This window comes from Muntiacus reevesi, chromosome 16 (genome assembly GCF_963930625.1).
Source record: "Muntiacus reevesi chromosome 16, mMunRee1.1, whole genome shotgun sequence".
NCBI classification, from domain to species: Eukaryota; Metazoa; Chordata; class Mammalia; order Artiodactyla; family Cervidae; genus Muntiacus; species Muntiacus reevesi.
In genome coordinates this window covers 35,800,368-35,812,642 of record NC_089264.1, presented here as the reverse complement: position 1 = coordinate 35,812,642, position 12,275 = coordinate 35,800,368, and the positions used below count along the sequence as shown (strand labels likewise).

General features: G+C 41.9%; 1 protein-coding gene across 15 annotated transcripts in view; it reads left to right on the top strand.

Moving 5' to 3' along the window:
• Positions 1–1,236: 1,236 nt before the first annotated feature.
• LCORL (ligand dependent nuclear receptor corepressor like) overlaps positions 1,237–12,275 on the top strand; it is a 167,866-nt gene continuing 156,827 nt past the window's right edge. For 4 of the 15 annotated variants that reach the window (XR_010659432.1, XR_010659431.1, XM_065907524.1 and 1 more), the window contains exon 1: positions 1,243–1,550. Coding sequence is in view for 8 of the 15 variants with exons in the window: in XM_065907524.1 (XP_065763596.1) it covers positions 1,394–1,550 (157 nt within the window). In the remaining 7 variants the exon portion in view is untranslated. Of the gene's footprint in view, positions 1,551–2,366; positions 2,593–12,275 lie in introns of those variants that run through there. The other 11 variants (XM_065907527.1, XM_065907511.1, XM_065907522.1 and 8 more) reach the window with 11 other exon arrangements.

Genomic DNA, 12,275 nt, shown 5'->3' with positions numbered 1-12,275 from the left:
AGGATAACCCACAAAATAGGGAGGGTGGAACCGAATTCAGAATTCACAGACGTTTCCAATAAGAATTAAAACGTGTTTTCCACAGACTTGTGCATAAATTCCCAGTAATACATTACTTCTCAGAAAACTTTGGGGTCCTAGTTTCGGTTCAACACTCTGCACTTATATAGAAACACATGCACAATCACTGTGGTGCAAAAGTAAAAACTGTCATTGGAGCTCATATTTAATCAAAAGCTTTCTCTCTGTGTGAAGAAACATTTTCTCTAGAGCAGCGCAGAATTTATTCCAAACGTTTAAGTGCTAAATCCCGTACCGCGCACTGTACCAGGGTTGGGCAAACGAAAGATGACATGGAACACAAGATTCAGTGGGTTGCTGTCCAGGAGCTTACATTTTGCCGAGCACAAGTTTCTCCTTTTGGAGTTTTAACCCAGCCACATCCAATCCTCTGCCCCGTAAACGATTTCCGGTGAAGTCCCACATCCTTCCCCTAATTTTACAAATGTTCTCGCTTTCTGAGATGTCATCGCCCTGGAAACTGAAGTCACTGTGGGCTCTGTCTTGGGACGTTCGGCAGATCTCGGATGCAGCTGAATCACCGGCTTGTTCTTTCCCTAGAGTGGCGAGATGACAGTGACCCCAAAAGTTTCCAGAACTTAGAGCATAAGCTTAAAGTAGCCCGAACCTCCACGGGACCCACAACTCTAGCGGCTTCCACTGCCCTTCTACCACGAATTCTAAGGAAGTTAAGGCGGCTGGGTCAGACCCTGCAACTCTCGCAGCGCATTGTTCTGGGCGCTAAACCCACAAGCCGCGCCGAGCTGAGAAATCTAAGGCCGGGCAGCAGTCCCAAGTGTGCTAAGGACCGAAAAGTGCCCGTCTCTACTGGACTGCAAGAACCGGCATGCATCGCGCCGAGACGGCAATCTCCGCTTCGGAACCCCAGCGCAAAGGGGCCTGGGAAGTGAAGTCTCCGGGCGTCCGGAGTCGCGGTGCGAAGGCAGAAGGAAGGCATTGCTAGTCTGCTCCATTAGCGCGCCGGTTCCTGGCCAGGCTCCGAGCCTCTCGCTGCTGCTCAGGGTTTTCGCGGGCGGCGGGAGCAGTATGGCTTGCTTGAGTAAACTCCGGGGGGAGGGGAGAGAGGGGAGTAGATGGGGAGGCGGGGTCAGCGGAAGCGGCAGGTTGCTTCCTTCTCCTTACGCTCCCTCCCCGCCTCTCCCAGAGGGAGCGATGGGAGGGGGAGGGAAGGGCAGAGGGAAGGTAGTGTGACACGTGTCAATCAACCCCCCTCCGGGGGGCGCGCGCTCCGGGGCTCGCGCCGAGGGCTCGCGCCCCTGCCTCGTGCCTGCGCCGCTCGTATGTAAATGAGGGCGCGTGACGCGGGACGCAGATGGACAAGGGAAGAGAGAGAATGGCCGCTGCCGCCGCCGCTGCTGCCGCCGCCGCCGCCGCCGCCGCTCAGTGCCGGAGCCCTCGGTGCGCGGCGGAGAGGAGAGGATTCCGGCGGGAACTCGACTCTTGGCGCCACCGCCTCATGCACTGTGTAGGTAAGAGAGACACGGGCCGGAGCCCCGGCTCCGCGCGGCGACGACTGCCGCAGCCCGAGGAGTTTGTGGCTGAGGGGTTTAGTTGAATCTTCCGTTCGGGTCAGTTCAATGGGGGAGCGAGATGGGAGCGGCGGCGCGGAGACTCCGGCGCTCGCCTTTTGTCTGGGGGCTCTTCGCCCGGCGCGGTCCGCGCTCATTCTCCTTCTTTGCTCTTGGGCTCCCCTGGAACTGTTAGTTAGGACCCGCTCGCCGAGCCCCCGAGGAAACGGCTCGCTTGCGCTCTCCCCGAAACTCGTCGGCGCCCCTCGCCGCTCACCGTCAGCCCTGTCAATAGGGAGGAAGCGGGCCGGCGGGTCGGCGCCCGGGCGGAGGGGAACCGGCGGGCAGAGCCGACGGGAGGAAGGCGGGTTGGTTCGCGCCCCCGCCGGGCGCACACACACCCCCTTCTGCCGCTGGGGACCGGGCTGGCGGACGCGGCCGGGCTCCGGGGACGGGGACCTGAGCGACCCTCGGGCGCTCGCGGGGCTGGTATCTAGGGTGGGCCCGCTGGGGGCGAGGGGCGGCGGGGGCGTCGCCCGAGGGGCGGGGGTGCCCAACTCTGCCCTCTCGTGCTCGGCGGCGGCGGCGCTGTGTGTACCCCTTTAAGAAGGAGCCGCTCGAGCGCTGACGGTTGGGATTTGAAGTTCTTCCTCCCTCTTTGGAAGTCTGGACTGAGAGGGGGTGTTGCCATGGCGACGGCAACCCGCCCCCCCCCCCCCCTTTCTCCTCACGGACGCCCAGACGACTCGGGTCCTCTTTTACTGTCATGTGGTGGACCCTTCCCTGCACAGACATGTACATCGCTCTCCTCACCTCGCATCCCCTTCTGCAATTTCGTCTTCCTTTTTGGTTGGGTGGGAATCGTTTTGCTTCAAACTTCTGGGCTCCGGACTGTCATTCTGCGGGTTCCTCGGGGGTGGCGTGAGGTGGTGGGATCTCGCCGCCTTGCCGCCGTTGCTTTTTTGTCTGAGTGAGACGTGTACGTGGAGCTGTTATCCAGCAGGTTGGTTGAGTGGGCACCGAGGGGATAACGCGGGTTGTGGGATGGGGTGTGTTGTGTTTGTTTTGGAAGGGGTTGATGGGTAGGAGAGTATGAGAAGAGGTGAAGGGAAGGTTGCATTGTCTAAGGAGTGGATAGTGGCAGCACCTTGCTCAACTGGCGATTAAACCTTGGCTTTGGGAGTTGAGGAAGGAAACCTTAGTTCCCTAAGAAAACAACTACCTTGTTTCCATCTGTTCTTGCGCCACCTCGCGCCCCTTTCCCTCCCCCCACTCCCCTTAGATTTGTTTAGTTAGCGCTTGAAGATCTTGTTTTTCAGTAGTGAAAAGGAGATCGTGGTAAGAAACTAGTACAGCTTAACTCAGAAATGTGCACTGCGGAGTACGGTGGGTATAGGAAAACACGAGAAGGAAGGTTGCTCTGGTTAGGGACATTTAAGTTATGTTTAAGCAAGCCACAGTTTTACCCTTTATATGTTTTGTTCTTATCTAAGGAAACGTTCTAGGAAATAGCTTTAGTCAAGTAGTCATAAGTGATTTTGCTTTAAAAAATGTGAAAAAGAACCTCATCGTATTTTTATATAAAATTTTAAGCGAAGTGTTGCTAATGCCTCCCGAATACAAAATGGACCCTGTTTTTATAATTGCTTATGTAAAGATCTCTCCCACTGACAACCTGTTTGAAAACTGTTGAGTTGTTCAGTGAGAGTCAGGCAGGATGGTAGCATTGTAATACTGGCTCGAGATACTGTGTTAAGTTTTGCCGAGGCACAGTTATTTGACGATGTCTTTGGACAATTTTTATATTTCAGTATACTTTGGCTTTTTGTTTTTTCTCATCTTGCTTGTTTAGTTGCATTAAGTATCACTTTGTCTCACAAAAATATGTTTTTGAAAAATAGTCGAATTTTTGTTAAACGCAAAATTAATTGGATTTGATGGAAAAGGGAAACAGGATATCTTCCTGTCTTACCTACTTGGATACTTTAGTAGGATTAGAAGACGTTGAAAATTGGGTTAATGCTGTGTGTTTAATATGCAGTCACTATATTCACTTGTACGATATTTGAAAGGAAATTTTTTTTTTTCCCTTAAGCCCTAACTATATTTGAGAATTACTTCCCACAGCCCCAGTCCTACTCAGGAGACCTAAGAAGATCCATCTCCTACTTTGTTTTTATCATGGTTGTTTTTTAAATAAATGATAAAACTCTTAAGCAGGATAAACACTGGTTGATTGGGTTTTTTTCAGTAGTCTTATGTGTGAAGCACCTATTCATAGTATGAATTGAGATTGAATGCATTTGTGTAACTTTTAAGTTGCGTTTTGCTATTTGTAAACATGTTCACAAAGAAACTGTATTCTTTTTACTGTGCCTGTGTGTATATGTGTGAATATATGTGTACTTCCATATTGAATATTTAGTGCTCTTATTGATATTTTATAAAATATCCTGTCTGCCTTTGGGGAAGAAAATGATGTACAAGGCTTTTTTTAAATGAGGTATGGAAATTGTAAGCAGTGTCTCAAGGCTGTACAGCAAATTAGTATTGAAATAATAGTGAAATTTTAAAATCTCAGTTCTTAGCCTAAATCTTCAATCTTTTTCATTTTTTTAAAAAAATATATTAATGTTCTAATTTTATGGGCAAAAAGTCCATTTTGTTTGTCATAACTGCTTGTAGTTATAAGATGTTTAATTCTTGATATGGAAAATATTGTTTACCTTTCTCTATTTGTGGAACTCATCTCTTTATGTTAGATTTATAGCTACTCTGTGATTTAATCCTAGTATTTCTTTTTTTAGAATTGAGGAGTTGTTCTGTAAGCTCTGTCACAGTATCATTATATACAATATGGTGCTTTTTACAATTTGATGTTTTTTGTTTTTTCTGCAATCGTCCTATACTGTGCTAACTTTTAAGTAGGTTCATCTAACAAATGTTTGAGTGCTTGTTGTGTATAATTAGTAGTATCCTAGTACTCAGCGTGATATTGAGTGATAACAGATTTACTCCTGGATTGTATGAGATACATAATTAGTATCTGATAAGTCATAAGATTTAAAGCAAAGTCAAGTCTAGGATTAAAGAAATGCATTAATATACTTTTAAACTTTATCAGGACTTGTATGTATAGTCTATTAAGATATTTGATCTGGGAAATGAGGCAAGTTTTTTGTTTTAACTTTTAATTTTGATATAATCTCATGTTTACAAGAAAAGTTGAAAGAATAGTACAAGGGACTCCTCTATATCCTTCCTCACATTCAGGAATTGTATTACATTTTGCAGTATTTGCTTTATCATTCTTGCCCTGTATCTATTTATATCTTTTTTTTTTCTGGACCATTCAAAGGTGATTTGGAGACATGATGCCTCTTAATCCCTAAATTCTTCAGTTATACTTCCTAAAACCAAGGACATTGTCTTGCCTAACCATAGTATAGTTATTAAAACCAGGAAATATACATTGACATACTTTAATAATACTATTACTGAATTCATAATTCATGTTCATGTTTTATCAATTTTATTTTATAGCCTTTTCCCCCAGCCAGGATCATACATTGAATTTGGTTGTCATATTTCTTTAGTCTCTTTAAATCTGGAACATTTCCTCAGCCTTTCTTGTATTTCTTGACCTTGACATTTTTGAAAAGTACAGGACAGTTATTTTGTCTAATGTCCCTCAATTTGAATTTGTCAGTTGTTTCCTCATGATTAGATTGGTTATGCATTTTTGGCAGGAATATCTTCTGTCCTTCTTAATACCTCCTATATTAAGGTTCATGATGTTGGTTTGTCCCAATGTTGGCGATGGTACCTTTGAAAGTTTGGTTAATGTCGTCTTCTCCCTATTTCTCCCTAAAAGGTACTGTTTGTCCTTTTGTAATTAATGGGAAAATACTTTGCAAAATAGGATATTTACATAGTCTCATAAAACTTACGCACAAGTTTTAACATCCATTCATGATTTTTTGTTCTGTGGCTAGTAGTTGATACTCTGTCATAAAGCAGTCTTTCCTCTCTCTTCCTTTATTTTGTTATTTTCATCAGAATGAACTCATTGATTATTACTTTATTCAGTGGTTAAATCCATTGCTGTCATTATTTTGATTTCCAGGTTGTCCTTGGTTTGGCCAGTGGGAGCCTCAGCAAGCTGGTTCCAGTGTTTTTTGACAAACCACATGTTTCCCCAACCCCTCCCTGCCCAATGATTATTTTTGAGCACTTCTTTCTTCTCAAACAACATATTCCAGGTTTATCTTGTACTTTACTTGTTCCAGCCCTGACATCAACCATTTTTCCAAGGAGTTTTAGGTTCTTTTTAGTGGAAAATAGATTTAGATACCAAAATGTGAACAGGAGGTGTCAGGACTGTTGTTAAGCCCTATTTTATGATACAGAAGTTAATGATCAGTGTAGCTGATTTCTTTAAGGTTACAACAGTAAAACAATGAAGATTTGATTAGAATTATTCTATAAACTCCAGCATATTTCCAACATAGCATCGTTGTCCCAGTAGAAATAGTTTTCTAGTAGCCACATTTAAATGGCATGTTTGATTTTGCCCAGTATATTAAAAATAGTTTAAATTAACCCATATAAAATTGTTGAATTAGTTTACATTCTTTTTAAAATGTTAAGTCTTTGAAAATCTCAAGTTGGACTGGTTACATTTCAGATGCTTTGTAATCTCTTGCGGCAAATGGCTACCACATTGGACAGCGCAGTTTTATAATGAGTGACTCCAGCAAAGTCTTGATTACCTGGGTACCACACTTATTCACTTCTGTTGATACTATCGCTTTCTGATAGCTTTCCCCAAATCTTTTATTCCCCATGTCTTTTGTTTGAATACTGTAATATAGCAAATGGGAATATAGACTCTGGAGCTAGACTATCTCTGTTTGAATTATGTTAACCACCTACCAGTTACCACCTACAAGTTACTTAATCTTTCTGTACTTCAGTCCCTTACCTACAAATTAAAGGTAATAACAGTTGTTTGAAAATTAATTCTGTTGATATCTGTTAATATGTCTGCCATAGAAAGCATGCCCTAAACTGCCTATTATTGTTATTGAATTATACTGGTTATTAGCAGCTTTGAGCTTTATGTTTTTGCCAATAGATTCTTTCTGGCGGGAATGCCAATGAACAATGAAAAGATCCTGAGTCATGTTAAAGAAGAAGATAGTAAGGGCTTAAAAGATCTATGTTCCAGGATATTCTTGAGCCTAATCGTGGAGTTTAAGAATCACAGTATAGTCACTTGGCTTGGTCTTTGCTTTTTATATGTAAGGAGAGCAAAAGACGTTTGATGCCATTCTACATTCTAAGGAATATTTTGGCTTCGTAGTTAACTAAATACAAGAAATTAGTTTAAATTCATTTTTAAAAAGCCTGTATCGTACTAAATCATCTTGAACTTACGCTTTGTTGGTACCTAATCTCTGTACCCTTCCTGTTAACCATGTCACTGTCTTAGAGCTCTGCACTCGGCAAGTGCTTGCAGAGTGAACTTTCTTGCAAACTACCTGCTCCTAGCCATCATCAGGGTCAGAAGATATTATCTTCCTCTATTTTTAACCTCTGAAGAAGTTAGAGGAGTACTTCATAGAGCTATAACACTTAAAGATGGGACAGTCCAGGGAAATATAGTTCTACATAATCAACTTGACACTTCTTTCTGGGCACTTCTTGTCTTCTACTCCTTTATTTTTCCACTAACTTCTGCTTCATCTTGTCACTATTGCTATGTAAATCCCAGAAGAGAAGATTTATGTAGAAATCTGGATTTGATGAGAACTGGTATGAATGGGTCAACTACCCAAAAACTTTGACCCTAAAACTGTTCTTTCAAATAGCATTTATTTTATTCTTTAAAAAAGATGTGAATTATACCACTATCTAATATGTATCAGGCAAGCGAAATCTGTGATGATCATGAGTAGTTAGGTGGTAAAGACACATATCCAGATTTCTCTGTAAAATAGGCTTACTGTGAATTTTGCATGTAAAATTTGAAATTCTATGTACTCTTCCGTTATTGTATACCTGGAAGTTCTGCCATCCTTGGGTTCAAGCAATATATGAATTTTATGTATTTGCAGATGTTAGAAACAGGCTGTGTGCCAGTGTGAGCATACTCTACATATCCTTCTTTCTGTGTGGTGCTTGCTGTCTCTTCCTGTCCATGCTACTCCCCTGAGCTGGCTACACGTGTGTACCCCCCTCCCTGTTTGGCTGGGTACTGTGGTAAGTTCCTATTATGTCACCATAAGTAGCTATTATGTGTTCTCCATGCTCCTCTGACTTGTCTTTCAATCCTGGTTTTTATTTCTTCTACCACAGTGCAGTCTTGGGAGGAGCAACCAACAGCATGTAGATTTTTGGGTATACAATTTCTTCTTTCTTTTTGGTTATTCCAGTTTTTCCAATTATAACATATGTTATTGAGGTTTAGAGTTCCTTTTTCCTTTGGCTAATACTCCTTTGTGTGTGTGTGTCTGTGTGTGTGTGTGTTTTATTCACCACAGAATATAGGAAAGACAATGTGAATAGGCCCAGACCAACCTACTACTGCCATTAGGAAACTAATGAAGGTAACAAAATAATGCCATATTTGTATTTGAAGAAGGCTGCTTTGCTCTTAATTAAAGCTAAATAAAAATTTGTTTTGAGACTTTTTATGTTTTCTAGAAAACAACTTACAACTTACTTTTCTGTATCTTGTTGCCTTTCATATAGTTTTCCCACTCATCGGCAACAATCCTATTCTGCTTACTTATATTTGCTTCTTTGTTTTTCTTTGTTCTTTACCTTAGTCTGTTACTAAGTTATTACTATTTTCTTTACCACATCCTTTTGGATTTTGTTTTTTCTGATGAAGTCAAACACTTGGGCAGGTTCAGATGAGAGTCTAGTTTATGCCAGTAGCTGCATAACTGATTTGCTGTCCTTCACCAGTTTACAGCCTATATTAAATCATTATTTGGAATAACTACTTTGATTTTTGTAGTTTACAAAGCAGTGGTATCTCCCATGTGTCTTTTTTCATCAGATACAAGTTAGTTGATCATAGTCCATCAGACTTCTTTCCTGTTTGGCTCACTTCTTCTTTAGACAGCCCCGCCACTTTCATCGATTTTTTAGTTCTGCTTTGTACACATTGCCCCAAATTCTTGAGTATCTTATTAATCATAACAGCCACCCTGCATCTTCAGTCACCTTTAAAAATCAGTTGTATCCTAAAGTCTTTTCTAAAGCATTTATTGAGAAACAAGTTTGAGACCTTTCTCTGTTAATCTCAAACTGGGTAGTTCTTTTCTGATGGCTATATGTAAGGTGTGTATGTAGGAAAATAACTTCATCCAGTAGTCTTCATATTTAAATGGTAAACTAGGAAACAGTTTAAGGACCAAGGGCTAAATCTGCAAAAGGTAAAAAAGGATTTTAAGAATTGAAAAAAACACAGTTCTTTTTAGCATCTACCACTGGTTCCAGATAGGAAAAGGAGTATGTCAAGGCTGTATATTGTCACCCTGCTTATTTAACTTAGATGCAGAGTACATCATGAGAAGCGCTGGGTTAGATGAAGCACAAGCTGGAATCAAGATTACTGGGAGAAATGTCACATAACCTCAGATATGCAGATGACACCACCCTTATGGCAAAAAGTGAAGAAGAACTAAAGAGCCTCTTGATGAACGTGAAAGAGGAGAGTGAAAAAGTTGGCTTAAAGCTCAACATTCAGAAAACGAAGACCATGGCATTTGGTCCCATCACTTCATGGCAAACAGATGGGGAAACAGTGGCTAACTTTATTTTTTGGGTCTCCAAAGTCACTGCAGATGGTGACTGCAGCCATGAAATTAAAAGACGCTTAGTCCTTGGGAGGAAAGTTATGACCAACCTAGACAGCATATTAAAAAGCAGAGATATTACTTTGTCAACAAAGGTCTGTCTTGTCAAGGCTAAGGTTTTTCCAGTGGTCATGTATGTATGTGAGAGTGGGACTGTAAAGAAAGCTGAGTGCTGAAGAATTGATGCTTTTGAACTGTGTGTGTTGGAGAAGACTCTTGAGAGTCCCTTGGACTGCAAGGAGATCCAACCAGTCCATCCTAAAGGAGATCAGTCCTGAGAGTTCATTGGAAGGACTGATGTTGAAGCTGAAACTTCAATACTTTGGCCACCTTATGCGAAGAGCTGACTTATTTGAAAAGACCCTGATGCTGGGAAAAATTGAGGGCAGGAGGAGAAGGGGACCATAGAGGATGAGATGATTGGATGGCATCACTGACTCGATGAGCATGAGTTTGGGTAAAGTCCGGGAGTTGGTGATGGACAGGGAGGCCTGGCGTGCTGCGGTTCATGGGGTTGCAAAGAGTTGGACATGACTGAGCGACTGAATTGAACTGAACTGAAGTTGCAATACTTTGGCCACCTGATGGGAAGAGCCAATTCTTGGGGAAGATTGAGGGCAGGAGAAGAAGAGAGTGACAGAGGATGAGATGGTTGGATGGCATCAAGCTAAATGGACATGAGTTTGAGCAAATTCCAGGAGATAGTGAAGGACAGGGAATCCTGGCTTATTGCAGTCATGGCGTTGCAAAGAGTTGGACACGACTGAATGAAAAAGTTATAACCCTAGGCACAAGTCATTTTACTTTTCACAGATAGAAATCTGTGAAACTAGGATAGTATCTGTCCTTAAAACTTCACTAGTTTTGGTTTTTATGAAAAGTGCTGTAATACTATGTAGTAATGGTTTCTGGACTAATTGATATTAATTAAGGAATTAGCAGCATAAAGATGACATTTACATCTGTGGAAATGAATGAGACCAGCTAAGGGCAAGAGATAGTATTACTAGAGGGGAGTAGAGTACTTGGTATTACATCTTAAGGAATCTTAACACTCTTTGGATGGAGGAAGAGGAGTCTCAAGGTGAGACCACTGAACTTTTGCACTGTAAAGTAAAACTCTTGGCTGAGTACAAAAACCAGGAGAGATGGTATTACCAAATCTAAGAGGAGAGAAGAGTGTTACAATAAGGAGAGATTGTTATGTGTTGATGAGATGTCGAGTACCATTAAACAGGGAAATGTACAATGTTTTTGGCAGCATAAAGTTCTTGGTGACCTTGACTGGATAAATTTAAGCAGAGTGGTGGGAATGGAAGCTGTGTTGTAATAGGTTAGAATGCATTTAAGATGTATGTAAGAGGAGAAAACATTTGAGAAGGTACATTTTGAGGGAGAACATGTGAATGGAGCAGTAATTGGAAGGGAGTTGCTGATGGACAGGGAAACATGTTGTGTTGCATTCCATGGGGTTGCAAGGAGTCAAACATGACTGAGCTACTGAACTGAACTGGGCTTTAGGGATGTTTGTTTCATAGATGGATAATAAGGTGGAGGATACTTTTCTGAACTGATAATATCCATGATTGCTTTATGTGTTAATTAAGCTGAGACATGATAGCTACATAATATTGAGAGATAATTGAATAAATGTAATAGACTTGGTTTGAATCATTGAGTGTGAACTCTCATTTTTCCTTCAAAACATATTTTCCTAAGTAAGTTCATTAACTTAATATGTGTAGTATTAGTGTGTTATACATTTTAAAAGAAAGATTTTTTTCCAGTTAATTTACTGTTGTCAGTCATCGAATATCTTGAGTCCTACTGTGTGTCAGTTAATTGTAGTGTAATTCTGTGATTCTTCCTAAACTAGGTTCAGAATTGGAAATAGACTCAAGAATCAGGAATCAAAATGTTAACTTTTTAGATGGTAAGGTTGTACTGAAGAACCTGGCTTATAACTGAGGCCAAAATTAAGACAGTATCACTCTGAACTGAACTTGCCAACCTATCAACGACAAAGCAGCTGGAGCTGCAGGCCTCTTCTAATAAACAAGGAAGCTTTACTTCCTGTTACCTGTGATTTGTCTATTGATACGTTGGACCATCTAGGCAGGATGAGTGGTAGGCTTGGACATGCATGAAAAATGACCTTTAAAATATTAATGCATTCTGCTAGGAATAACTATCAGGACGCTGGCAATACTAGTCATTCTTCTTTCCTTTGGTAGGATGAATAAGGGGTAGAAAAAAAGGCAAAAGCTCCAAGAGTACTTCCCCTAAAGTATTGGGCGAGGTGGGAATTGTGAGTTGGGTAAAAAGACTAATTTCTATACTAGGAGTTATTTGCTTTTCAAGAAATTACAGTTATGAGGGATGTTAAGTATTAGAGTTGGCATAATAGAAAGATAGAATTCAGTTCAGTTCAGTCGCTCAGTCATGTCCGAATCTTTGCCACCCTATGAACCACAGCACGCCAGGCCTCCCTGTCCATCACCAACTCCCGGAGTCCACCCAAACCCATGTCCAACGAGTCGGTGATGCCATCCAACCATCTCATCCTCTGTCGTCCCCTTCTCCTCCTGCCCTCAATCTTTCCCAGCATCAGGGTCTTTTCAAATGAGTCACCTCTTTGCATCAGGTGGCCAAAGTATTGGAGTTTCAGTTTCAGCTTCAATATCAGTCCTTCCAGTGAACACCCAGGACTGATCTCCTTTAGGATGGACTGGTTGGATCTCCTTGCAGTCCAAGGGACTCTCAAGAGTCTTCTCCAACACCACAGTTCAAAACCATCAATTCTTCAGCACTCAGC